The sequence below is a fragment of the Elephas maximus genome, chromosome 3 (assembly GCF_024166365.1).
Source record: "Elephas maximus indicus isolate mEleMax1 chromosome 3, mEleMax1 primary haplotype, whole genome shotgun sequence".
NCBI classification, from domain to species: domain Eukaryota; kingdom Metazoa; phylum Chordata; class Mammalia; order Proboscidea; family Elephantidae; genus Elephas; species Elephas maximus.
The window spans coordinates 47242674-47268032 of record NC_064821.1 but is presented as its reverse complement, the minus strand read 5'-3'; the positions used below and the strand labels follow the sequence as shown (position 1 = coordinate 47268032).

Here is a 25359-nt window from a genome sequence, read left to right as displayed (position 1 = left end):
AAAGGAAACGAGTCTTTAAGGTCACACAGCTATCAAGACAGAGTGCCAGGATTAGCCAGCACAGCCCTCAGACCTGCGTCTTCCTGCTTCTACAGTTGAAGTGGATGATGGGGATACAGGAGGGTATGAGTGGCTGAGGAGGGAGAGGCCAGTTCTCCTAACAGTTCATGTCATTAATGCTCTGATAAACTTACCAACAAAGAATTCGATGAGATCCAAAATTATGGAGGCTCCATTCCACGGCTGAGGGTGAGCCTTTTGGAGACAGAGCACGCCTTGAATTTTAGCCTCACCACCTAATAGTAGGGTTTCACAAAACCTTTGAACAAATCTCCCTTTTTTTGTCTGTAAAATGATGATAATGATGATGCTAATGGAAACCCTGGTGGCGTAGTGGTTAAGTGCTACGGCTGCTAACCAAAGGGTTGGCAGTTCAAATCCGCCAGGCGTTCCTTGGAAACCCTATGGGGCAGAGTTCTACTCTGTCCTACACGGTTGCTATGAGTCGGAATCGACTCAACGGCACTGGGTTTGGTTTTGGTTTTTGGTTTAATGAAATGGGGATAATAACAACCATCTTGCACAACTAGTGCTGGAAGGATTAAATAATATAACATGTAAAGTGCTTAGTGTGTAGAAGTGTTTAATAAATATTAACTTCCTCCTTTCTCCTCAAGGAGCCCTGGTGATGCAGTGGTTAGGCTTAAGTGCTCACTGCTAACCAAAATGTCAGCAGTTCGAACCCATCCTCCTCTTCTTTTTTCTTCTCTTTTTTCTCTATGTCCTTTTCCTAATCTTCTTCCTTCTCCTCTTCCTTAAAAAAAAAAAATTGAAATCATGGTTTTCTAAAAAGTTCTCATAAATCTCAACTTTACGCAATAATGTCACCGCCACAAATTTTTACGCTACGCTTTGTTCACCACCACCACCCCCTCTTTGCTTCTCTCTGCCCTCTGCTTCGTCATATGTAATCCTTATGCAGAAAGGAGCACAGTAGAAAGCAGCCGGCAGTTCTGAGTCCTACTCCCAGCTCCCCTTCCTGCTGCTAATACGACTGGATTCATAGCCTCAGTTTTCTCATTTGCATACTCCTGCCCCAATAATGATAATGTCAACTTAGAATTTTTTCAAAGATTGCATCAGTTGAAGTACTCGTTTGGTGTCTGGTACATCAGCAGCAAAGGAGCCCCTGGTGGTGCAATGGTTAAGCACTCAGCTGCTAACGGAAAGGTTGGTGGTTCGAACCCACCCAGCAGCTCTACTGGGTGATCTGCTTCCATAAAGATTACAGCCAAGAAAATCCTATGGAGCAGTTCTACTCTGTAACATATGGGGTCACCATGTGTTAAAATCAACTTGACAGCAACCAACAACATCAGCAGCACTCAACAAACGATAGTTAGGAGCCGCTGGATTTTGCAAGTAGTTAGCCGCTTGGCTACTAACCAAAAGGTTGGAGTTGGAATCCACCCAGCAGTACCACAGATGAAAAGTCCTAGTGATCTACTTCCAAAAGGTCACAGCCCTTGAAACCACCATGGAGCGCAGTTCTACTCTGAAACACACGGGGTCGCCATGAGTTGGAATCAACTCTATGACGACTGGTTTGGCTTTTTCATAGTGTCACTATTGTTATGGGGTTAAGAGATACAGTGTGACAAGAATGTTAATCGTTATTTAGAAGATTTCGTACCTCATGTCTCAAATATTTTAAGGATATGATGTGGGGAACTATTTTAAGTGACAATATCCTTTTCCCAATATCATCTGGGAAATATCCTAACAGTGGAGACCTGCTTCCAAGAAATGGGCTTTAGTACCATTAACGAGTGTGGAAGGGGGTCTGGGGGATTTTGGGTCAGCAAATACCAAATGAGGGAATTTCCCATGGGGCCCCGCCCCCGGCTGAGTCACCAAAGCTGACTGTGTCTAGCCTGCAGCCCTCCCGGAGCTGCAGAACCCTCTCGCAGCTCTGAAGATCAAGGAGTGGAAAGTTCTCCACCAGCCCTGAGACCTCAAGGTTTGTCTAATTGGGAAGGGGGGTAGGGGGTAGGGGGGGAAGAGGGATTGGAATTGAGGTGAGGTGTGGATAGAAATTTTGTTCCCTTTCCGAATTTCTAGACTTCCCCCCTTCTAGTTTGTAATAACTTGTGTTCAATAGCCTATTCAATGAAGATCAAGAAGTTGACCTTGAAATATTCTTTAATCCTCAGTTTTGTTACCATATGAGCTTCAAATCTCAAAATGAGCAAATATATGTCGGTGTTTAAGAAACTATGATGATGATTTGGGCAGAGTGGTGTTTCAACATTTAGGCAATTGGGTGTTGAAACTTTTCACATGCTGCTCAGTCTAAGAAGGAGTAGTAATGATGAGATGTCTTATGGAGCTGAGCTGTCAGATGCCGCTGAGATTCTCTTTCTTGGGACAATATTTCAGGGGCAGCAAGCAACTGGTATTGTTGGAAGCTGGATGCTAATCTGTCTATGAAAGTATCTATGAAAGTCCCCAAAAGTTCCTGCCATTGTTATTTCTGGATTTGGGCAGAACATTTTGGAAAGTCTTAGTTATCTAGTGCTTCTAGATAGAGGAATTTCTATGATAAGATAAGCATGACTAAACACATAGCTTTGGGCAGGTTTGCCAAAGTTGAAGAGTATGCTTTCTATTATGGATTGAATTGTGTCTCCCCAAAATATGTGTTGTAAATTCTAACCCCTATACCTGTTATAATCCCATTTGGGAATGAGTTTTCCTTGTTATGTTAATGAGGCAGTATTAGTGTAGAATGTGTCTTGAGTCAATCTCTTTTGAGATATGAAAGAAGCAGATTAAAGAAGCAGAGATGGGGAAAGATAGATGCCATGCCACATGAAGATCACCAGGAAACCGAGGAACAGAAGATGAAGAGACAAGGACTTTCCTCCAGAGCCAACAGAGAGAGAAGGCCTTTTCCATCATATCTTATTATTAATTGGTCCTGAAATACCCTGAGTTCATGTCTTGTAGAATCAGATAGGTCATGGTTGGAATGAAAAAGTTCTGGAAGGAGACATCATCTCATTATTTGAAATTCTTGCCTTTTGTAGAGTGACATACGTGAAATCAGCTAATTTGATTATTAAAACTCATTGGGAATCTGCTTTGCTAGTATCATATCCATGCAAGATTTCATCATGGGGAATGGCTATTACAACATGGTGGCAACAGTACTCTTGGTCATGAACTTTGAGAGGACAGGAGCAGTGCAGGATTCCTGCAGAGACTGTCTAGCCGGTAAGAGCCAAATTCATGCGTTCATTTGATCTGTCCTGTTGAAAATACAGTTCAGTCAGTCTGCTCGTCAGGGCTAATGAGCTCCTTTTTAATTACCTTTTATTTGCTCATTTACAAATATTTATTGGATGATACATACTTATTGTGTGAGTAGAACCAAGTCACTTAACTTCACCTGGGGATAATAAAGAACGTATCTCTTAAGGTTGCTGGAAGGATCCTATAAAGGGTTTAGATGAGCGTGTGGCCCATGGCAAGACCTCACTACACCTTAACATTGTCTGTAGGTCTTGTACTTAAACTGGAGGCACAGCAGGGAATAAGCCAGAGCCAGAGGACTTAACAGAGTGGGGAGAGGTGGACAAATTTAAATCTTAGTGCACCAATGACGGGCATTGGTCTCCTCCTGGATCCAATCAGCATTCCCCATGAATCATTCTGTACCATTCAATAGATAAGGGAAATTTTATTTCTCCCACTGATTTATTCATTGCAATACCTGTGTTTTGTTATTATAATTGTGTGATTATGCTGAAGGCAATCTTGTTAATGTGCAATTTCAAAAAGTCAACCAACAAAATAATGCCTAGCATTGTGGCATCTAGAAAGTTAATAATTCTTTTATATTCTAATTTTCTTATTTCTTGTAAACTTTCATAATGCTTTAGGAGGTGCGTATGTGCTGTTAAACATGTGCAGCTATCGTCTACCTTTCTTAGGTACTTACTGTGTGAAGAACGAGAGTCAGATTTGCAGTCCTTGTCCTCTAAATAGTTTCTCCAGCACAGGTGGACAGATGAACTGTGACATGTGCAGAAAATGTGAAGGTATGATTTCCCACATGTATTCTTCATCTACTGGGGAGACAAGCATTGATTCCCTGTGGTCATTACCACTGGAGTACTGGGTGGTGCAAATGGGTAATGCACTCAGCTGCTAACTGAAAGGTTGGAGATTCAAGTCCAGCCAGAGGTGCCTTGAAAGAAAGGCGCGGTGATTTACTTCCAAAAAATCAGGCACTGAAACCCTATGGAGCACAGTTCTACTTTGACACACGTGGGGTCACCATAAGTTGGAATCAGTTCAGTGGCAGCTGGGCAACTGGTGGTCCTGACCTCTATTAGAAGGCATACGTGCCAAAGGTGCTGGTTTCTCTATCAACAGGCAGGACCAGTAAAGTAATTTATTACAGTGGTGATTATATGGGGATTGAGCTTTTTAAATACTAGAAGAAACATATGTTTGACAAGGGAGAATTTTTTAATTAGCAAAATATAAACATGTTTTTTCCGGAGATTGAAAAGTAAACTTTATACTCTAAGGTCATTAATAACGTTATAATAGAGTAAGCATGGATTTTATTGCAGAATTTTTCTTCAAAAATTTGCTTCCTGAATGTGGAGGTCAAGCGTAATGTAACATTGCGGGGACTTTGCAGGTGTTTTCAAGACCAAGAGGGCGTGCTCCCCGACCAGGGATGCAGAGTGTGAGTGTGTCTCAGGATTCCACTGCTTGGGGGCAGGGTGCACCATGTGTCAACAGGATTGTAAACAAGGTCAAGAATTAACAAAAGAAGGTAGGTTTGTTTTTGTCTAATCTATTATAAGTTGGCTATCTAGACCTGGAGTTCTGGTGGAGCAGTGGTTAAGAGCTCGGTTACCAACCAAAAGCTTGGCAGTTCAAATTTACCGGCTGCTCCTTGGAAACCCTATGAAGCAGTTCTACTCTGTCCTGATGGGTGATTATGAGTCAGAATTAACTCCACAGTAATGGATTATCTAGTCCTAACTCATTAGCTTTGGTTTTGATCCTTTGAATATAAAGTAAAAAAAATTTTTTTTTGTTTAAACTTAAAATTAAGTAATGAACCACAGAGCCACCAAGTATGTGACATTTTCAAAATTATTTTTCAATAAATGGAAATAATTTGAAATCAGAACGTCTGTCATTCACCAGGACCATGCATTTTCATACATTTTATACATGTTTAATACTCTGTGTGCAATTAGAATGAAAACTTTAGTACATTTGTGTACATTGTATTAAGTTAATGATCTACTATGTTCATCAGATGTAAAGTTATGAAACAATGAAAGTGCTTCCTTTTTAATTATTGCTTCAATTTTTATGCAAGGTTGTAAAGACTGTTGCCTTGGGACATTTAATGATCAGAAAAATGGCATCTGTCGGCCCTGGACAAAGTATGTATAACATTAATTTCCTTTGGCTTAGAGAAAAATATGGTTTAAGCTTTTTTAAAGACAAGGAATGCTACCTTTGAAGTTTTTTTTTATGTCTATGAAGTGTAGACATAGCGTTGTTGTTGTTAGTTGTTGTCTGACTTATTGCAGCCTTATGTACAGCAGATGGTCCAACACCATCTTCAGCACTGTATTGGACAATATTCTTTTATAATTCATAAGGTTTTCAATGGCTAATTTTCGAAAGTAGATCACCAGGTCTTTCTTCCTGCTCTGTCTTAGTCTAGAAGCACTGCTCAAACCTGTCCACCTTGGGTGAACCTGCTGGTATTTGAAATACTGTAGCATAGCTTCCAGCGTCACAAGCCACCACAGTATGACAAAATGACAAACAGGTAGAGGCATATAAGATACTAATAGGCAGCATGGGAACAGTGTGAGGTGATGCAAAGTGGGTATTTCCATGTTGCTGTTGTTGTTGTTGTTAGGTGGTGTCGAGTTGAGTTTGACTCATGGTGACCCCATGTGACCGAGTAGAACTGCCCCATAGAATTTTCTAGGCTGTAATATTTACGGAAGCAGATCGTCAGGTTTTTGGAGCCTCTGTGTGGGTTTGAATTGCCAACATTTCAGTTAGCAGCCAAGTGTTTAACCATTGTGCCACCAGGGCTCCTTTTGCTGCCTCTTACCTTCCCTCTTTAACCAATCCCTATCCTCATGAGTCGAATGCCAGCAATGAGAATGTTATGTGTATTTCCCACCCTCAAAAAATAACACATACTTGGGCAAACGAGACCACCACACGTACTTAAACATCAACAACATAAGAGAGAACATGCTGTTGACTTGTGTGATCCCACCAGGGCTACTCAGTACGTGTTTTGCAGACAGGGCTGGCTCACGAATGCTGTATGTTCATGGCAAGAGAGCGAGCTTTTAGATATCTTTATGGCAGTTGACAGAGTCATTTTTTGTCTGTTGACTCTAATAATAAAACATTGGGCCTTGCATTTTGTCTACTTTTGTTCTCTTTTCATTTGATTTTCCAGTAATTCATTTTTATTATATTTTATTAAAGGATAGGCTCATAACATTGGAATTTTTTTTTTTAAGGGTCTTTCAATACAAATAGTTCAGAGTAGTCAAGTGAGTCTGCATGAAAAAGTGGGATTTGAACTGGGCTTTGGACGATGGGTAGGTTTTGAGTAGATAAAAGGGTAAAGAGCAACAACAACAAAAAAACACCCAAACCTGTTGTCGTCAAGTCAATTCCAACTCATAGCAACCCTGTAGGACAGAGCAGAGCTGCCCCATAGAGTTTTCAAGAAGCATCTGGTAGATTTGAACTGCCGACCTCTTGGTTAGCAGCAGCAGCTCTTCACCACTACACCACCGGGGTTTCCAAAGGGGTAAAGGGAAAGAGATAGTAACAACAACATTAAAAATAATAATGGTGATGTCATTTCTGTTAGAAGGTCCCTGGGTGGTACAGTTTACTCTCAGCTACTAACCTTAAGGTTGCAGTTCAAACCCACCCAGCAGCATCACGAAGGAAAGCCTTGGCCATCTGCTTCCACGAAGACTGTAGCCAAGAAAGCCTTATGGAACACAGTTCTACTCTGTAACATATGGGGTTGCCATGAGTCAGAATAGACTCAATGACAATGCATCTGGTTTTTCGATTTTGGTTGTTGTTAGTTGCTGTCTAGTCAGATAAAACTAAAAACCCACTGCCATTGAGTCGATTCCAACTCATAGTGACCCTATAGGACAGAGTAGAACTACCCTATAAAGTTTCCAAGCCTGTAAATCTTTACTGAAGCAGATCGCCACGTCTTTCTCTCGTGGAATGGCCGGTGGGTTTGAACCACTAACTTTGGTTAGCAGCCGAGCACTTTAACCATTTTACCACCAGGTCTCCTGTTGATTTGAATAGCTACCATTTATTGAGACTGTCACTAGGACTCATTCATTTGCTCCTCATGACAGTCCAGGGAGCATGTACAGTCCTTGTTTTGCAGATGAGGAAACTGAGTCTTAGATTTCATAACTTGCTGAAAGTCATTCTGCAAAGAGGGTAAGCTAAGGCTCAAACCCTGTCTGTCTGTCTGTCTGAAACTCCTAACCCTGTGCTAAGTTGTCTGTCCTTTATATATGCCAGAGATGTCCAAATATGATTAAGAAGCTGGGGGCAAGAGACAACCCAGGTAGAACAGCCTGTCCTAAGCTGTCATGGAACAAGAAGGAGCCCAGCATGGCTCCGTGCCTGGGAAGGAAGACGAATCCAGTTAGGTGGGTAGAGTAGGGAGGACTATGGAGAGACTAGAAATCTATGTGAAAGCTAGAGGAAGCCAGATGGTGGAGAGGAAATCTATCAAAACATTTTCACATTGCCTGTGGGCCCAGCCCACACATCTTTATCACTAGTCAGCTTCATTGGGTAAAAAATGTCAATGTTCTTAAATTAGAATGATCTGTTTCTGAATTACTTATTTGAACTCTTTTCATTGGACTATCCCAGCTGTTCTTTGGAAGGAAAATCTGTACTTGCAAATGGGACTAAGAAAAGGGATGTGGTGTGTGGACCACCTGCAGCAGACTCCTTTCCGGATACATCCTCGGTCACTGTTCCTGCTCCCGAGAGAAAGCCAGGTAGCTGGTTTGTTGCTGTTACATCCAAGGGAATGTGTGATGGCTATTCCGGTTGGTGTCTAAACCACCTGGCTATCTCGATGCCTCATATCTTTCTGCCTACAGAGGCACCTCCGATACCCCTTCCTACTTTTACCCTGGCTTCACGGGAGCCACCAGCTCTTTCTCAGGTGTTTGCTGTTCTCTCAGTCACAGGTTCACATTAGAAAGCAGGGCAAGTAAGACTTGACCCAAACTGTTGCTATACCTTTGTCAACAACAAGTAAAGGGGGTGGAAGGACCTCTGATGGAATCTGGTGGCTACCCCCTGACCTCCAGCAGAGCAGCCCCCATGGCCTCCATTCCTGTGGGCAAATATTCTTAAATATTTCCATGCAAGAAGAGACTTTTATTTCCTGTGATAATATTTTCTATATGTTAGACCAAACCAGTTGCTGCCAACTCCTATTCACAGCAACCACAAGTGTGTCAGAGTAGAACTGTGCTCCGTAGGGTTTTCAGTGGCTGATTTTTCAGAAGTATATTGTCAGGACTTTCTTCTGAGGCACATCTGGGTGGATTCAAACCTCCAGCCTTTAGGTTAACAGCCAGTTGTGTTAACCATTTGCACCACCCCAAGTCCTATAGAGCACAGTTCTACTCTAACACACATGGGGTTGCCATCAGTTGGAACAGACTCGATGGCAATTGGTTCCATATGTTAGAAAGGCCAAACCAATCCGAGAAAATTACTAAGGATTTTTTTTTTTTTAAGTTTTCTTAACATGCAGACAAGTTTGCTAGATTGGCAGGTTGGAGATGCCACTTCCCATCATGCTCAGGGTAAACATAGGCATATTTGCATATATATACATTTCTGCATGCATTTCTTCTGTTCTTGTTTTCAAGATCACCACCCACAGATCATCACCTTCTTTCTTGCGCTAATATCGGCTGCCCTGCTATTCCTGGTGTTCTTCCTCGTGGTCCGTTTCTCCGTTGCGAAATGGGGCAGAAAGAAACTCCTGTATATATTCAAGCAACGTAAGACTAATATAAAAGTATTAGATATGCGCTCTTATGAGGCAAAGCTTTTTACAGTAGAAAGGCCAATTTTTATTTTAAGTTACTGAAACTCCTTATCCAGCAGATGTGATTTGGCCATGTCTGGAGACATCTTTGGTTGTCATGACAGGGTGGGCGCTACTGACATCCAGTGGGTGGAGACCAGCGATGCTCCTAAATTCTTCAGCCCCAAAATGTCAATAGTGCCAAGGTTGAGAAACTCAGGCTACATCCAACGTTCTAGGAAAATGACAACTTAAGTATGCGGCCGTCTTGGGTGCGTGGGTGGGTGCATGTGTGCGTGCCTGCGTGTGTGTGCGTTTTAAACCAGTTGGACGTGCATACTGGCAAAAGGTAATCACTGAATAATCTTTCCACCACCTAGCACAGCTCCTCTGGCTAAAATGATCATTAACCTGAGCTTAGACCCACAACCTGAGGAAGGGCTAGAGAACTAGGAGGGAATTTGTTTAATGGAATGGATTATTATAACACCAATCTGGATTCAATGAAAACTTTTAATAATGGAATTCATTCATTAATTTATTAATCAAGATACTATTTCTATAAGGAAGCCAGCAAGTGTCTGGTGGGAATCAGCATTCATAAAATAAGTTTATTGATGGGTCAACCTATTCTTTGTCTTTGTGGAGGACAGATAACAAGCTAGACTTAATAAATTGAGTTCATATACAGAAGATTTCCAAGGGTAAAAGTGTAACCTGAAATATCAGAATAAGTCAGATGAGTGTCTATTTGGAGGTTGTTAAAAATACATGTAGGACAGCACTAATAAAATCTTATCTGAAGATATTTAAAGGTCCTTTTAAAGCAATATAAAACATTTTGTGTACTATGGGGAAATATATACAAAAGCACATAAATGTAAAGCTTAACAAATTGTTGTATAATGAATGCCCACATGACCCTACCGTGTTGTTGCTAGTTGCTGTCGCATCAAGAAACAGGACTCTCTCTGCTCCCTGGAAGCGCCGGTGTGTCTGTTCCAGCTTACGACCCTTCCCTCCCACTAGGACTAAGCACACCCAGATTTTTGTGGTTTTCACTTCCTTGCTCTTTATAGGTTTGCTACTTAATAACACAGTTTAATGTCTGGTTTTGAACATCAGACAAGTGAAATCACACTGCATGCATTCTTCTGTATCTTGCTTCTTTTGCTCAATATTGCATCTTTAAGATTCATCTGTGAATTTTTTAATATCTTTAGTTGATTTTCATTGCAGTATGCTATTCTATTGTATATCATAGTTTGTTTATCCATTCTAATATTGATAGACAATTGGGTTGTTTCCAGTTTGTGGCTATTACAGACAATGATGGATGAATATTTTTGTCCATGTATTTCAGCACATATAAGCACATGTTTCTGTTCTTTGTTTTTTTGTTTTTTTTTTTCCTAACTAGAAATAAAATTGCTGGGACATGAAAAAAAAAAGGAATGTGTATTTTGGTCCTTGGTAGATATACCAAACTGGTTTCCAAAAATGGTTGGACTCCTTTATACTTACCTGGTAGTAAATAAGAGTTACTTTTGTTCCACATCCCTGTTAACATCTGATATTATCAGACTTTTGATTTTTTATCTATCTGGTGGGTAGATAGTGGTATCTCCTTGTGGTTTAATTTGCATCTCTCTGATCACTAGTGAGGTTGAACACATTTTTATGTTATGTTGGCCATCTGGATTTCCTTTCCTGTGAAGTGTCTGATAGGTCTTTTGAGCATTTTTCTATGAGGTTGTTTGTCCTTTTCGTGTTGATTTATAGGAATATTTTAGTCTCTTGCTCATGTGCTGCAAATATCTTTTTTCCACTCTGTGGTTTGCTCTTTCATTCCCTTTTTGAAGTCTAACCCTCTAAGTAATCTAATTTAAACCTCTAAATTTCTTATCGGAGCCCTGGTGGCACAGTGATTAAGTGCTTGGCTGCTAACTGAAAGGTCAGTGGTTAAAACCCACCAGCAGATCTGATGCAGATTACAGCCTTGGAAACCCTATGGGGCAGTTCTATTTTGTCCTATAAGGTCGCTAGGAACCAGAATCAACTTGATGGCGTGGGTGTGTAAATTTCTTATCTAATTTAAACATCCCTGATTTAAAGGACTCTCCATCCCATCCCCACCCTAAACTATAACAAAGTTGTTTATAAAATGCTTTTCCCGAAAAGCATTGATGAGTAATTCGTGAGTTGCGATGGAACGGTAATCCGTTTTTTAATTTTTAGGTTTTTTTTTTTAACCTTGAAATAATTATAGATTCACAGTAAGTAGTAAAGGCAGTGCAGAGAAGTCCCGTGTACCCTTCATGGGGTTATATCGTATGTAACTGTAGTATAATACCAAAATCAAGAAATTGACATTGACACATTGTGTGTGTATAGCGCTGTGTCATTTTATCAAACATGTGGATTTGCATGACCATCAGCGCAACCATAATACAAGACTGCTAGCTCCCTCCGGCTACCCTTTATAACCACGCCCACCTCCTTTTCCCCCCACCATCCCTAATCTCTGGCAATCACTAGTCTATTTTCCATTTCTATAATTTTGTTATTTCCAGAATTTTATATACATGGAGTCATGCAGCATGTGACCCTTGGAGATTTTTTTTTTTTTACTCAGCATACTGCCCTTGAGAGCCATCCAAGTCATTGCGTGTGTCAATAACTTGTCCTGTCTTATTGATAAAGATTATTTCATGGTATGATTGTATTGCACTTTGTTTTACCATTCATGTACTTAGAGGCATTTTGATTGTTCCTAGTTTCAGGCTATTACATGTGAAGCTGCTATGAATAATTGTGTACAGGCTTTGTGTAGACATGAGTTTTCATATTTCTAGGATAAATGGCCAGTGGTGCAACTATAGTTTTTAAGAAGCTGCAAAACTATTTCCCAGAGTAGTTGTACCATTTTATGTCCCCACCAGCAATGTAGGAGAGATCCAGTTTCTCTGCATCCTTGCCAACATTTGGTACTGTCACAATTTCATATTTTAGCAGTTCTAATAGGTGTCTAGTGATATCTCATTGTGATCTTAATTTGCATTTCCCTAATGGTTGAAGGTCTTTTCATGTGCTTTTTTGTTATCTGTATTTCTTCTTTGGTGAAATGTTCCTTCATGTTTTTTGCCTGTTTGACTAATTCGATTGTTTTTGTTTTTGCTTTTTACTGTTGAGTTTTGAGAGTTTTTCATATGTTCTGTAAGAAGCCCTGGTGGAGCAGTTGTTAAGAGCTTGGCTGCTAACCAAAAGACTGACAGTTTGAATCTACAAGGTGCACTTTGGAAACCTGATGGGGGCAGTTTCTACTCTGTCCGTAAGTTCTCTATGAGTCGGAATTGACTATACGGCAATGGGTTTATATATTCCAGATGAGTTCTCTGTTATATAGTTTATAAACATTTTCTCATGTTGTTGTTGTTGGTTGCCTATGAATCAGTTTTGACTCACGGTGATCCCGTGTGTGCTGAACGGAACTGCTCCATAGGGTTTTCAAGGCTGTGACCTTTCGGAAGCAGGTCACTAGGCCTGTCTTCTGAAGCACCTCTGGGTGTGTTTGAACTGCCAATCTTTTGGCTAGCAGTTGAGCACTTAATCACTTTTGCCACCCAGGGACAAGTTCACCCTCTTAACAGGGTCTTCCACATAGAAAAAATTTTTAGTTTTGGGACAGTCTAGCTTATCATTTTTATTTCATTGATTTTCTTTATCGTTTTATGTTTTCAATTCCATTGGTTTCTGCTTTTATCTTTATTATTTCCTTCCTTTTGGTTTATTTTGCCTTTATTTTTCTACTGAGGTAAAAGTTTAGAATATTGTTTTGAGACTTTTCCTCTATCCTAATGTAAGCATTTAATATTATAGGTTTCCTCCTCAGCACTGCATTAGCTACATTCTCCAAATTTTGATTTAAAAAAAAATTTTATTCAGTTCAATTTTTAAATTTTAATTTCCCTTGAGACTTTCTTTAATCCATGGATCATTTTTAAGTGTGTGGTTTCCAAGTGTTTGGAGATTTTCCTGTTTTCTTTCTGTTATTGATTTCTAGTTTAATTTCATTCTATCCAGAGAATACACTCTGTATGATTTCAGTTCTTTTTAAATTTGTTTGTTTTTGTTTTTATGGTCTAGGATATGGTTTATCTTTGTATATGTCCTGTGGGTGCTTGAGAGGAGTGTGCATTCTGCTGTTGCTGGGTGGAGTGTTGTACAAATATTGATTAGTTCTAGTTGGTTGATGATGTTGTTGAGTTCTTCTATATCCTTGCTCATTTTCTGTCTGGTTGGCCTATCAACTGTGGGATAGGAATGTTGAAATCTCTAAATACAACTGTAGATTTGTCTATCTTTCAGTTTTATCAGTTTTTGCTTCACATGTTTTGTGGCTCTATTATTTGTGTATACACATTTATGATTGCTATGCCTTCTTGGTGAATTGACCCTTTTATAATTATATAAGTCCCTCCATGTCTGGTAATTTTCTTTGCTCTAAAGTCTACTTTACCTAGTATTAATATAGTCATTTCTACTTTCTTTTCATTCATGTTTATGTGACATACCTTTTTCCAGCCTTTTATTTTCAACATACTTGAAAGTAGTTATATTTGAATCGAGTTTCTTTGTACACAACATACAGCTGCGCAACTTTTTAAAAATTCACACCACTAATCTCTGTCTTTTAGTCAATGTATTTATACCATTTATATTTAATGTAATTTTTGCCATTTTAGGGCTTAAGTCTGCCATTTCTTTTCTGTTTATTCTCTCTGTTTTTTTGTTTGTTTTGGTTTTTCCTGGCTTCCTATGAGTAACTTGAACAATTTTTAGGATTCCATCTTGATTTATCTGTAGTTTTTTTATGTGTATCTCTTTGTATAGTTCTTTTAGTCATTGCTGCAGGTATTACATTATATATAACTTATCACAGTGTACTACTGTCAACGTTTTACCAATTTAATGAAGTATAGAAACCTCACCTCTCTTTACAGCCTTTTAACCTCTTCCAACTTGTAATATACTTTTAAATATTTCTTCTACATACATTGAGATCCATGTTAGGCAGTGTTATCATTTTTGTTTCAATAATAAAACACAATTTAGAAAACTCAAGAGGAGAGAATTCTATTGGTTTTGTCTGTATGTTTGTTCTTTTCATTGTTCTTCCTTCCTGATGTATAAGGCTCCTTCTATTATCATTTTCTTTCTGTTTAGAGAATTTCCTTTAACATTCTTGTAGTGTGGGTCTGCTGGTGGCAGATTCTCTTAATTTTCCTTCATTGAGAATGTCCTGATTCATTTCTCAAAGATATTTTCCCTGGATATAGAATTCTAAGTTGACAGTTCTTTTCTTTCAGCACTTGAAAAATGTTGTGCCATTTCCTTCTGGCCTCCATGGTTTCTGATCAGACACCCACTGTCATTTGAACTATTTTTCCCCCATAAGTAAGGTGTTTTTGCTCTGTCCCACTTTCAAGATTTTTTTCTTCATTTTTTGTTTTCAGAAGTTTGACTATGATGTGTCTTGCTGTGGATTTCTTTGAGTTTACCTTGTCTGGAGTTTCCTCAGTTTGTTGAATCTTATGCCTTTTTCATTTTTTCCAAATTTGAGAAAATTTTGGGCATTATGTCTTCAAATACTTTTTCACCCCTACCCTATTTTTCCTCTTCTTCTGGGACTCCAATGACACAAATATTAGATCTTTTGTTATAGTCCCGTATGTCTCTGAGGCTTCGTTCATTCTTTTTTTCTTTTTTTTTCCTTCATTCTTTTTTCTCTGATATTCAGATTAGGTAACAATTCTTCCTTCTTTCCCATTCTGCTGTTGAGCCCATTCATTGATTTAAAATTATTTGATTATTTTAATTTTCAGTTCTAAAATTTCCATTTGGTTCTTCTTTATATCTCCTGTTTCTTTCAGAGACTTTCTTTTCCTTTTTTTCCACATGTGTTCCTAGTTGCTTGTTGAAGCATTTTTATCACAGATGCTTTAAAATCCTTTCCAGATAATTATAACATCTGTGTCATCTAGGTGCTAGCATCTGCTGATTGTCTTTTCTCATTCAAATTGAGGTCTTCCAGTTCTTGATATAACACGTGATTTTTTTTTAAATAATTTTTATTGAGCTTTAAGTGAACGTTTACAAATCAAGTCAGTCTGTCACATATAAGCTTATATACACCTTACTCCATACTCCCACTTATTCTCCCCCTAATGAGTCAGCCCTTCCAGTCTCTTCTTTCGTGACAATTTTGCCAGTTTCTAACCCTCTCTACCCTCCTATCTCCCCTCTAGACAGGAGATGCCAACACAGTCTCAAGTGTCCATCTGATACACGTAGCTCACCCTTCATCAGCATCTCTCTCCTACCCATTGTCCAGTCCCTTCCATGTCTGATGAGTTGTCTTCAGGAGTGGTTCCTGTTCTGGGCCAACAGAAGATTTGGGGACCATGACCACAGGGATTCCTCTAGTCTCAGTCAGACCATTAAGTCTGGTCTTTTTATGAGAATTTGGAGTCTGCATCCCACTGATCTCCTGCTCCCTCAGGGGTTCTCTGTTGTGCTCCCTGTTAGGGCAGTCATCGGTTGTGGGCAGGCACCATCTAATTCTTCTGGTCTCAGGAGGATGTAAGTCTCTGGTTCATGTGGCCCTTTCTGTCTCTTGGGCTCATAGTTATCGTGTGACCTTGGTGTTCTTCATTCTCCTTTGATCCAGGTGGGTTGAGACCAATTGATGCATCTTAGATGGCCGCTTGTTAGCATTTAAGACCCCAGACGCCACATTTCAAAGTGGGATGCAGAAAGTTTTCATAATAGAATTATTTTGCCAATTGACTTAGAAGTCCCCTTAAGCCATAGTCCCCAAACCCCCACCCTTGCTCTGCTGACCTTTGAAGCATTCAGTTTATCCTGGAAACGTCTTTGCTTTTGGTTCAGTCCAGTTGAGCTGACCTTCCCTGTATTGAGTATTGTCCTTCCCTTCACCTAAAGTAGTTCTTATGTACTAACTAATCAGTAAATAACCCTCTCCCACCCTCCCTCCCTCCCCCCTCGTAACCACAAAAGTATGTGTTCTTCTCAGTTTATACTATTTCTCAAGATCTTATAATAGTGGTCTTATACAATATTTGTCCTTTTGCATCTGACTAATTTCACTCAGCATAATGCCTTCCAGGTTCCTCCATGTTATGAAATGTTTCACAGATTCGTCACTGTTCTTTATCGATGCATAGTATTCCATTGTGTGAATATACCACAATTTATTTACCCATTCATCCATTGATGGACACCTTGGTTGCTTCCAGCTTTTTGCTACAGTAAACAGTGCTGCAATAAACATGGGTGTGCATATATCTGTTCGTGTGAAGGCTCTTATTTCTCTAGGGTATATTCCGAGGAGTGGGATTTCTGGGTTGTATGGTAGTCCTATTTCTAACTTTTTAAGAAAACGCCGGATAGATTTCCAAAGTGGTTGTACCATTTTACATTCCCACCAGCAGCGTATAAGAGTTCCAATCTCTCCACAGCCTCTCCAACATTTATTATTTTGTGTTTTTTGGATTAATGCCAGCCTTGTTGGAGTGAGATGGAATCTCATCATAGTTTTAATTTGCATTTCTCTAATGGCTAATGATCAAGAACATTTTCTCATGTATCTGTTAGCTGCCTGAATATCTTCTTTAGTGAAGTGCATGTTCTTATCCTTTGCCCACTTCTTGATTGGGTTGTTTGTCTTTTTGTGGTTGAGTTTTAACAGAATCATATAGATTTTAGAGATCAGGCGCTGGTCGGAGATGTCATAGCTGAAAATTCTTTCCCAGTCTGTAGGTGGTCTTTTTACTCTTTTGGTGAAGTCTTTAGATGAGCATAGGTGTTTGATTTTTAGGAGCTCCCAGTTATCTGGTTTCTCTTCATCATTTCTGGTAATGTTTTGTATTCTGTTTATGCTTTGTATTAGGGCTTCTAAGGTTGTCCCTATTTTTTCTTCCATGATCTTTATCGTTTTAGTCTTTATGTTTAGGTCTTTGATCCACTTGGAGTTAGTTTTTGTGCATGGTGTGGTATGGGTCCTGCTTCTTTTTTTGCAAATGGATATCCAGTTATGCCAGCACCATTTGTTAAAAAGACTATCTTTTCCCCAATTAACTGACACTGGGCCTTTGTCAAATATCAGCTGCTCATATGTGGATGGATTTATATCTGGGTTCTCAATTCTGTTCCATTGGTCTATGTGCCTGTTGTTGTACCAGTACCAGGCTGTTTTGACTACTGTGGCTGTATAATAGGTTCTAAAATCAGGTAGAGTGAGGCCTCCCACCTTCTTCTTCTTTTTCAGTGATGCTTTACTTATACGAGGCTTCTTTCCCTTCCACATGAAGTTGGTGATTTGTTTCTCCATCACATTAAAAAATGACATTGGAATTTGGATCGGAAGTGCATTGTATGTATAGATGGCTTTTGGTAGAATAGACATTTTTACTATGTTAAGTCTTCCTATCCATGAGCAAGGTATATTTTTCCACTTAAGTAGGTCCTTTTTAGTTTCTTGCAGTAGTGTCTTGTAGTTTTCTTTATATAGGTCTTTTACATCTTTGGTAAGATTTATTCCTAAGTATTTTATCTTCTTGGGGCTACTGTGAATGGTGATTGATTTGGTGATCTCCTCTTTGATGTTCTTTTTGTTGATATAGAGGAATCCAAGTGATTTTTGTATGTTTATCTTATAACCTGAGACTCTGCCAAACTCTTCTATTAGTTTCAGTAGTTTTCTGGAGGATTCCTTAGGGTTTTCTGTGTATAAGATCATGTCATCTGCAAATAGAGATAATTTTACTTCCTCCTTGCCAGTCCAGATGCCCTTTATTTCTTTGTCTAGCCTAATTGCTCTGGCTAGGACCTCTAGCACAATGTTGAATAAGAGTGGTGATAAAGGGCATCCTTGTCTGGTTCCCGTTCTCAAGGGAAATGCTTTCAGGCTCTCTCCATTTACAGTGATGTTGGCTGTTGGCTTTGTGTAGATGCCCTTTATTATGTTGAGGAATTTTCCTTCAATTCCTATTTTGGTGAGAGTTTTTATCGTAAATGGGTGTTGGACTTTGTCAAATGCCTTTTCTGCATCAATTGATAAGATCATGTGGTTTTTGTCTTTTGTTTTATTTATATGGTGGATTACATTAATGGTTTTTCTAATATTAAACCAGCCTTGCATAGAAAAAAGAGAAAAAAGCCTTGCACACCTGGTATAAATCCCACTTGGTCGTGGTGGGTTATTTTTTTTGATATGTTGTTGAATTCTATTGGCTAGAATTTTGTTGAGGATTTTTGCATCTATGTTCATGAGGGATATATGTCTGCAATTTTCTTTTTTTGTGATATCTTTACCTGGTTTTGGTATCAGGGATATGGTGGCTTCATAGAACAAGTTAGGCAGTATTCTGTCATTTTCTATGCTTTGAAATACCTTTAGTAGTAGTGGTGTTAACTCTTCTCTGAAAGTTTGGTACAATGCTGCAGTGAAGCCGTTCAGGCCAGGGCTTTTTTTTGTTGGGAGTTTTCTGATTACCGTTTCAATCTCTTTTTTTGTTATGGGTCTATTTAGTTGTTCTACTTCTGATTGTGTTAGTTTAGGTAGGTAGTGTTTTTCTAGGAATTCATCCATTTCTTCTAGGTTTTCAAATTTGTTAGAGTACAATTTTTTGTAATAATCTGATATGATTCTTTTAATTTCAGTTGGATTTGTTGTGATGTGGCCCATCTCGTTTCTTATTTGGGTTATTTGTTTCCTTTCCTGTATTTCTTTAGTCAGTCTGGCCAATGGTTTATCAATTTTGTTAATTTTTTCAAAGAACCAGCTTTTGGCTTTGTTAATTATTTCAATTGTTTTTCTGTTCTCTAATTCATTTAGTTCAGCTCTAATTTTTATTATTTATTTTCTTCTGGTGCCTGATGGATTCTTTTGTTGCTCACTTTCTATTTGTTCAAGTTGTAGGGACAGTTCTCTGATTTTGGCTCTTTCTTCTTTTTGTATGTGTGCATTTATCGATATAAATTGACCTCTGAGCCCTGCTTTTGCTGTGTCCCAGAGGTTTTGATAGGAAATATTTTCATTCGCATTGCATTCTATGAATTTCTTTTTTCCCTCCTTAATGTCTTCTATAACCCAGTCTTTTTTCAGGAGGGTATTGTTCAGTTTCCAAGTATTTGATTTCTTTTCCCTAATTTTTCTGTTATTGATTTCCACTTTTATTGCCTTGTGGTCTGAGAAGATGCTTTGTAATATTTCGATGTTTTGGATTCTGCAAAGGTTTGTTTTATGACCTAATATGTGGTCTATTCTAGAGAATGTTCCATGTGCACTAGAAAAAAAAGTATACTTTGCAGCAGTTGGGTGGAGTGTTCTGTATAAGTCAAAGAGGTCAAGTTGGTTGGTTGTAGCAATTAGGTCTTCCGTGTCTCTATTGAGCTTCTTACTGGATGTCCTGTCCTTCTCCGAGAGTGGTGTATTGAAGTCTCCTACCATAACTGTGGAGGTGTCTATCTCACTTTTCAGTTCTGTTAAAGTTTGTTTTATGTATCTTGCAGCCCTGTCATTGGGTGCATAAATATTTAATATGGTTATATCTTCCTGGTCAATTGTCCCTTTAATCATTATGTAGTGTCCTTCTTTATCCTTTGTGGTGGATTTAACTTTAAAGTCTATTTTGTCAGAAATTAATATTGCTACTCCTCTTCTTTTTTGCTTATTGTTTGCTTGATATACTTTTTTCCATCCTTTGAGTTTTAGTTTGTTTGTGTCTCTAAGTCTAAGGTGTGTCTCTTGTAGGCAGCATATAGACGGATCGTGTTTCTTTATCTAGTCTGAGACTCTGTCTCTTTATTGGTGCGTTTAGTCCATATACTTTCAGCATAATTATAGATAAGTACGTGTTTAGTGCTGTCATTTTGATGCCTTTTTATGTGTGTTGTTGACCATTTCATTTTTCCACTTACTTTTTTGTGCTGAGACGTTTTTCTTTGTAAATTGTGTGTTCCTCATTTTCATAGTATTTGACTTTATGTTTGCTGAGTCGTTATGTTTGTCTTGGTTTTTATTTTGAGTTATGGAGTTGTTTTACCTCTTTGTGGTTACCTTAATATTTACCCCTATTTTTCTAAGTAAAAACCTAACTTGTATTGTCGTATATCGCCTTGTATCCCTCTCCATATGGCAGTTCTATGCCACCTGTATTTAGTCCCTCTTTTTGATTATTGTGATCTTTTACATATTGACTTCAATGATTCCCTGTTTTGAGCATTTTTTTCTTTTTAAAATTAATCTTAATTTGTTTTTGTGATTTCCCTATTTGAGTTGATATCAGGATGCTCTGTTCTGTGACCTTGTGTTGTGCTGGTATCTGATATTATTGGTTTTCTGACCAAACAATTTCCTTTAGTATTTCTTGCAGCTTTGGTTTGGTTTTTGCAAAGTCTCTAAGCTTGTGTTTATCTGTAAATGTCTTAATTTCGCCTTCATATTTCAGAGAGAGTTTTGCTGGATATATGATCCTTGGCTGGCAGTTTTTCTCCTTCAGTGCTCTGTATATGTCATCCCATTGCCTTCTTGCCTCCATGGTTTCTGCTGAGTAGTCTGAACTTATTCTTATTGATTAAATTTTCTCTTTATCTTTGGTTTTGGTAAGTTTGATGATAATATGTCTTGGTGATTTTCTTTTTGGATCAATCTTAAATGGGGTTTGGTGAGCATCTTGGATAGATATCCTTTCGTCTTTCATGATGTCAGGGAAGTTTTCTGCCAACAGATCTTCAACTATTCTCTCTGTGTTTTCTGTTATGCCTCCCTGTTCTGGGACTCCAATCACACACAAGTTATTCTTCTTGATAGAGTCCCACATGATTCTTAGGGTTTCTTCATTTTTTTTGATTCTTTTATCTGATTTTTTTTTCAGCTATATTGGTATCAATTCCCTGGTCCTCCAGATCTCCCACTCTGCATTCCAATTGCTCGAGTCTGCTCCTCTGACTTCCTATTGCATTGTCTAATTCTGTAATTTTATTGTTAATCTTTTGGATTTCTGAATGCTGTCTCTCTATGGATTCTTGCAACTTATTAATTTTTCCACTATGTTCTTGAATAATCTTTTTGAGTTCTTCAACTGCTTTATCAGTGTGTTCCTTGGCTTTTTCTGTAGATTGCCTTATTTCATTTCTGAGGTCATCCCTGATGTCTTGAAGCATTCTGTAAATTAGTTTTTTATATTCTGTATCTGGCAATTCCAGGATTGTATCTTCATTTGGGAAAGATTTTGATTCTTTAGTTTGGGGAGTTGTAGAAGCAATCATGATCTGCTTCTTTATATGGTTTGATACTGACTGCTGTCTCTGAGCCATCACTAAGATATTGTAGTGATTTATTCTATATTTGCTCACTGAGTCTTATCTTGTTTTGTTTTCTTTCAGTATACATAGATGGGCTACTAGATTGCACTGTCTTGATTGTTGTAGCCCTTGACTCACTTATGTCCTATTATCAGCTGGTTTGGGCTGTTACCAGATATATACGCCTGAGTCCATTCACTATTCTTGAGTAGAATCTGATTTTGGGTCATCAAGTGTGTGGTGCAGACTGTCACCTATCCACCTAGAGAAGTAGTGGTGATAGTTGTGTGCACCAGATTCTAGTAGCAGCAGGGGTTCACACTCCAGGGGGGACAGGATGCTGACAGGCTTCCCCCAAGTGCCAGTGAGGTAGGTGTGTCTCTATTCCTAAAGCACCTTGGTGGGTGGGCTCTAGCAGCTGTACCTTAGGCCCCCAATGCAAGTACCTCTACAGATTGGTAGGTGTCACCCTCCTTAGATCCCCTAAGGCAGGAGGCTAGGTGGCCTGGGGGGAGCTTCAGCCCTCACTTCCCTGTTGTGGGTCTGTTGAATACTCAGAGATATCAGACCTGGGAAACTTGTCTTTCCAGTAATGCGCTAAAACAATTACAGTCAGATCCCTATCAGAAATGCCTTTGCATTATAATAGCCACCTTGTTCCCTGTAGGGATGAAAGCCCAAGACTGTGGATCACATATGCTTGGCTGGAGCTGGTTCTGTGTTTTTAGTCCAATTAGGGAAGAATTTTTGGTCCCTGGGTTTTTTGTAGCTGCTTCTCTCAGACCAGGAGAATGGGTTAGGAAAAGACCTAAATAAATAAATAAAAGAAAAACTGCAGCGCAGTTCAGTCTCTGGCTCAGGAAATTCCAATGTTAATGAAGCCGCCTGGGAAGGGGAAGCAAGGGTTCAGATAAATAGGAGAGAGTAGCACCCCGGAATATAGACAAAGTTACTTATCTTGCTTGGGATGACTGTTTTATCTGAGATTCCCGAGGGGTGCGTCGACTGTCCCATGCTTGCGCTGTCTCAGAAGCCATGGTTAGTTCCTCCACTCCCAATCCAAAGCCCAGCGCCAAGGTTCCCTGGCTGGGAAGGCGCACTCCCGGCTCCAAAACCAGTCGCTGTCTCCCGATGACTTCTTCTCCTGTCAGCCACGTCACTGCGCTGTCTGCGTGCACTGGCTGGGCTTCCCCTGAGGTCACTTCTGGGGGTAGGGACGCGTCCCGTGTTTGCGCCATCTCAGGATGCCATGCTCAGCTCCCCTGCGCCCAGTCCAAAGCTCAGCACCAAGGTTTCCTGACTGGGACGCTGGCTTCAGGCTCCGAAAACAGTCGCTGCTTCCCCATGGTTGTTCATTCTCAGTCTCTGTCACTCAGATCAACTCTTTAGATCTGTGTTTGATGGTCAGGGTTCGTAGATTGTCATGTATGTGATCGATTCACTTGTTTTTCTGAGTCTTTGTTGCAAGAGGGATCCAAGGTAGCGTCTACCTAGTCAGCTACTTGGCCCCGCCTCAACATGTGATTTTTTTAAATAAAACCTAGACACTTTGGATATTATGTTATGAGACTGGGTGTAAATCTTGTATTTTCTCAGGCTTCCTCTGACACTGCTCCAGCAGAGGAATAAGGGTGCTGTCTTGTTACTGCCAGGTGAGGGTGGAAATCTAGGTTCTACACTAGACTTCCTAGCGGTGGAGAGTAAGGGACTCCTGGGTAGTACTGAGTGTATGTGGACATTCGGGCTCCTCACTAGGCCTCTTCCAATACCACTCTGGCTGGGATAGGGATGGGCACCTTATTACCACTCCCCTGGTGGTCTCCACTGACACTGAAGGAGGTGAAGTGTGGTGGCCTCATTAATGACAAGTGATGGTGACAGTCCAGGCTTTCTACTACACCTCCTCTGATACTACCCCACTGAGGAGGGGGAGGTGTGCCTTGTTATAGCCTGGTGAGTATAACAGTCTAGACTTTACACTTGACTTTCGCCAGTGGGCTTAGGGAGTGAAGCTCCCATTTTTTCTGTGGTATTTGGCTGGAGTAGAGCAGTTATTGTCTAAAAGTTTTCTGTTTTGCTATTCTGCCCTTTTCCTGGTAGTGTACAACAAATAGCAAGCTTTTCTTGGGGCTCTTTTTGTCTGTGCCCATTGGCCTTTCTAGGTTGCTGGCTTCTACAGTTCTCAGCCTAAGATATATGAAGCAGAAAGGAAACCCAAGGAACTCACCTGAGGGGATCCTGAGGCCCCTAGTTGTTCTGCCTTCTTCTCTCCACTTTTTGGAGTCCTCTTCTGTTTGTTTTATATATAATGTTCATAATTTTTAGCTATACTTAGCAGGAGGAATAGAGGAAAACATGACTACTCCATCTTTCTGGAAGTAGATCTCCACTGATATTATTTCAAAAGTAAAAAGACATCTCATTGATATTTCTGAAAGTCTCTGCCAGATTTTCATAAGCTCTGGTGAAATAGTGTGGTTATTGGGTTTTTGGTTATTTTTTATAGTAGCAAGCATGCAAAGTTGGGGTAGGGCCTTTTGCTTTGTCAGACTCTAAGGAAATACCTGCTTAGGACTGAAAAATGCTCAGCAGTAACACAAATAGTTCACACTAACCGGTAAAAGAGAACCTGAAAGATAATGCATACCTTCATAATACATAAATCGGCTCTTATTAATAGATGGAGGTAGTGGGGGATAGCTTTAAAATTTTGATGCCATAAGCATCTCATTCCAAAGGAACTACTAATGTTCAATCTAAGTAACTCTGAAGACTAAATTATGTGCTGCGGAATCAAACCTGCAGTTATGTTTGGTACATGGCTAATATTTTTATACTGTAGTGATTCACGCTCATGATTTTTTTTAGCCACTTTTAGAAAACAAAAAAAGTAGTCTTTAAGAAATCAATAAAAAGTATTTGTAAAAGGAGACAAATCTTAAATAATCTTGAGAAAAACTTGTACTTGCTATTATCTATCCTGTTGATGGCTTGTTAAAATCCAGGTTGAGAATGATTTGTGGAAAATAATTGTTAAATGGTTAACACAGACAATAAAAAAGAAGTATCTTTTAATTTTTTTTTTTTTTTTAGCATTTATAAAACCAGTACAGACTGCCCAGGAAGAAGATGGCTGTAGCTGCCGATTTCCAGAAGAAGAAGAAGGAGACTGTGAACTGTGAAGCAGAAACTCAAATCGCTGTTGGGACTCTCTTGACAAGAAGCAAAGGAGAAATCAAGTGATCCCCCTACCACGTCCTTTTAAAATGAAAACACCATCCCCGATAGTACCTAGGGCTACCCTCTGACAAGTTTTTTCCAAATGCTAATGAGTTGGCCTTTAAAAATGTACCATTTTTAACAGAACAGAAGGATGAGCAAGAGCTAGTAGTCAAAAGGCATTTTCTAGATGCTACCTAACAGACTTGGACTAGTTTTTTTTTAACCTAAAGAGAATACATTTTCAGTTTATCATGTAGGCCCAATAGTTCTGCTAAAATTTTAATCAAAGCCAATTCCATTTTTTCTCCATGCTAATATGGCATGTGACAATAGTCCATAAAACATAGACCATTCTTAACCAAAAATTTCACTGGTTCTATCAGTTAGCACAATGACCTCCTCACTGCCAGGGGGAGATTGGTAAGAGCGCCCCAATCTGGAATCCAGGGGAAAAAAGTCCCAGACCTCAATGATGAATGTCTGAAAGTGTTCAAAGGTCTTTGTGTATCCTGTGGTCCTTCATCTTTGCCACTTTTGCCTTTGTTCCACTCCCCTCTGAGCCAGGTCTT

The 25359-nt window shown here is 39.4% G+C and overlaps 1 protein-coding gene across 2 annotated transcripts; it reads left to right on the top strand.

Moving 5' to 3' along the window:
• Nucleotides 1–1951: 1951 nt before the first annotated feature.
• Nucleotides 1952–25011, top strand: TNFRSF9 (TNF receptor superfamily member 9). 2 transcript variants are annotated; one of them, XM_049877811.1, is made up of 8 exons: nt 1952–2020; nt 3090–3276; nt 3996–4103; nt 4715–4852; nt 5411–5477; nt 7999–8129; nt 9018–9152; nt 24662–25011. In XM_049877811.1, the coding sequence occupies exons 2-8, from the start codon at nt 3162–3164 to the stop codon at nt 24748–24750; spliced, it is 783 nt and encodes a 260-aa protein (XP_049733768.1). In that variant the 5' UTR covers nt 1952–2020; nt 3090–3161; the 3' UTR covers nt 24751–25011. The 2 variants fall into 2 exon arrangements, with proteins under 2 accessions (XP_049733768.1, XP_049733769.1); XM_049877812.1 differs by lacking the exon at nt 9018–9152.
• Nucleotides 25012–25359: the final 348 nt, after the last annotated feature.

Excerpts from the sequence above, each read along its gene's own strand:
- TNFRSF9 (XM_049877811.1), top strand. The coding sequence starts at position 3,162 with ATGCAAGATTTCATCATGGGGAATGGCTATTACAACATGGTGGCAACA. Across the intron at positions 5,478-7,998 it reads ATCTGTCGGCCCTGGACAAA|CTGTTCTTTGGAAGGAAAAT; the intron begins GTATGTATAACA and ends GGACTATCCCAG. Across the intron at positions 8,130-9,017 it reads TGCTCCCGAGAGAAAGCCAG|ATCACCACCCACAGATCATC; the intron begins GTAGCTGGTTTG and ends CTTGTTTTCAAG.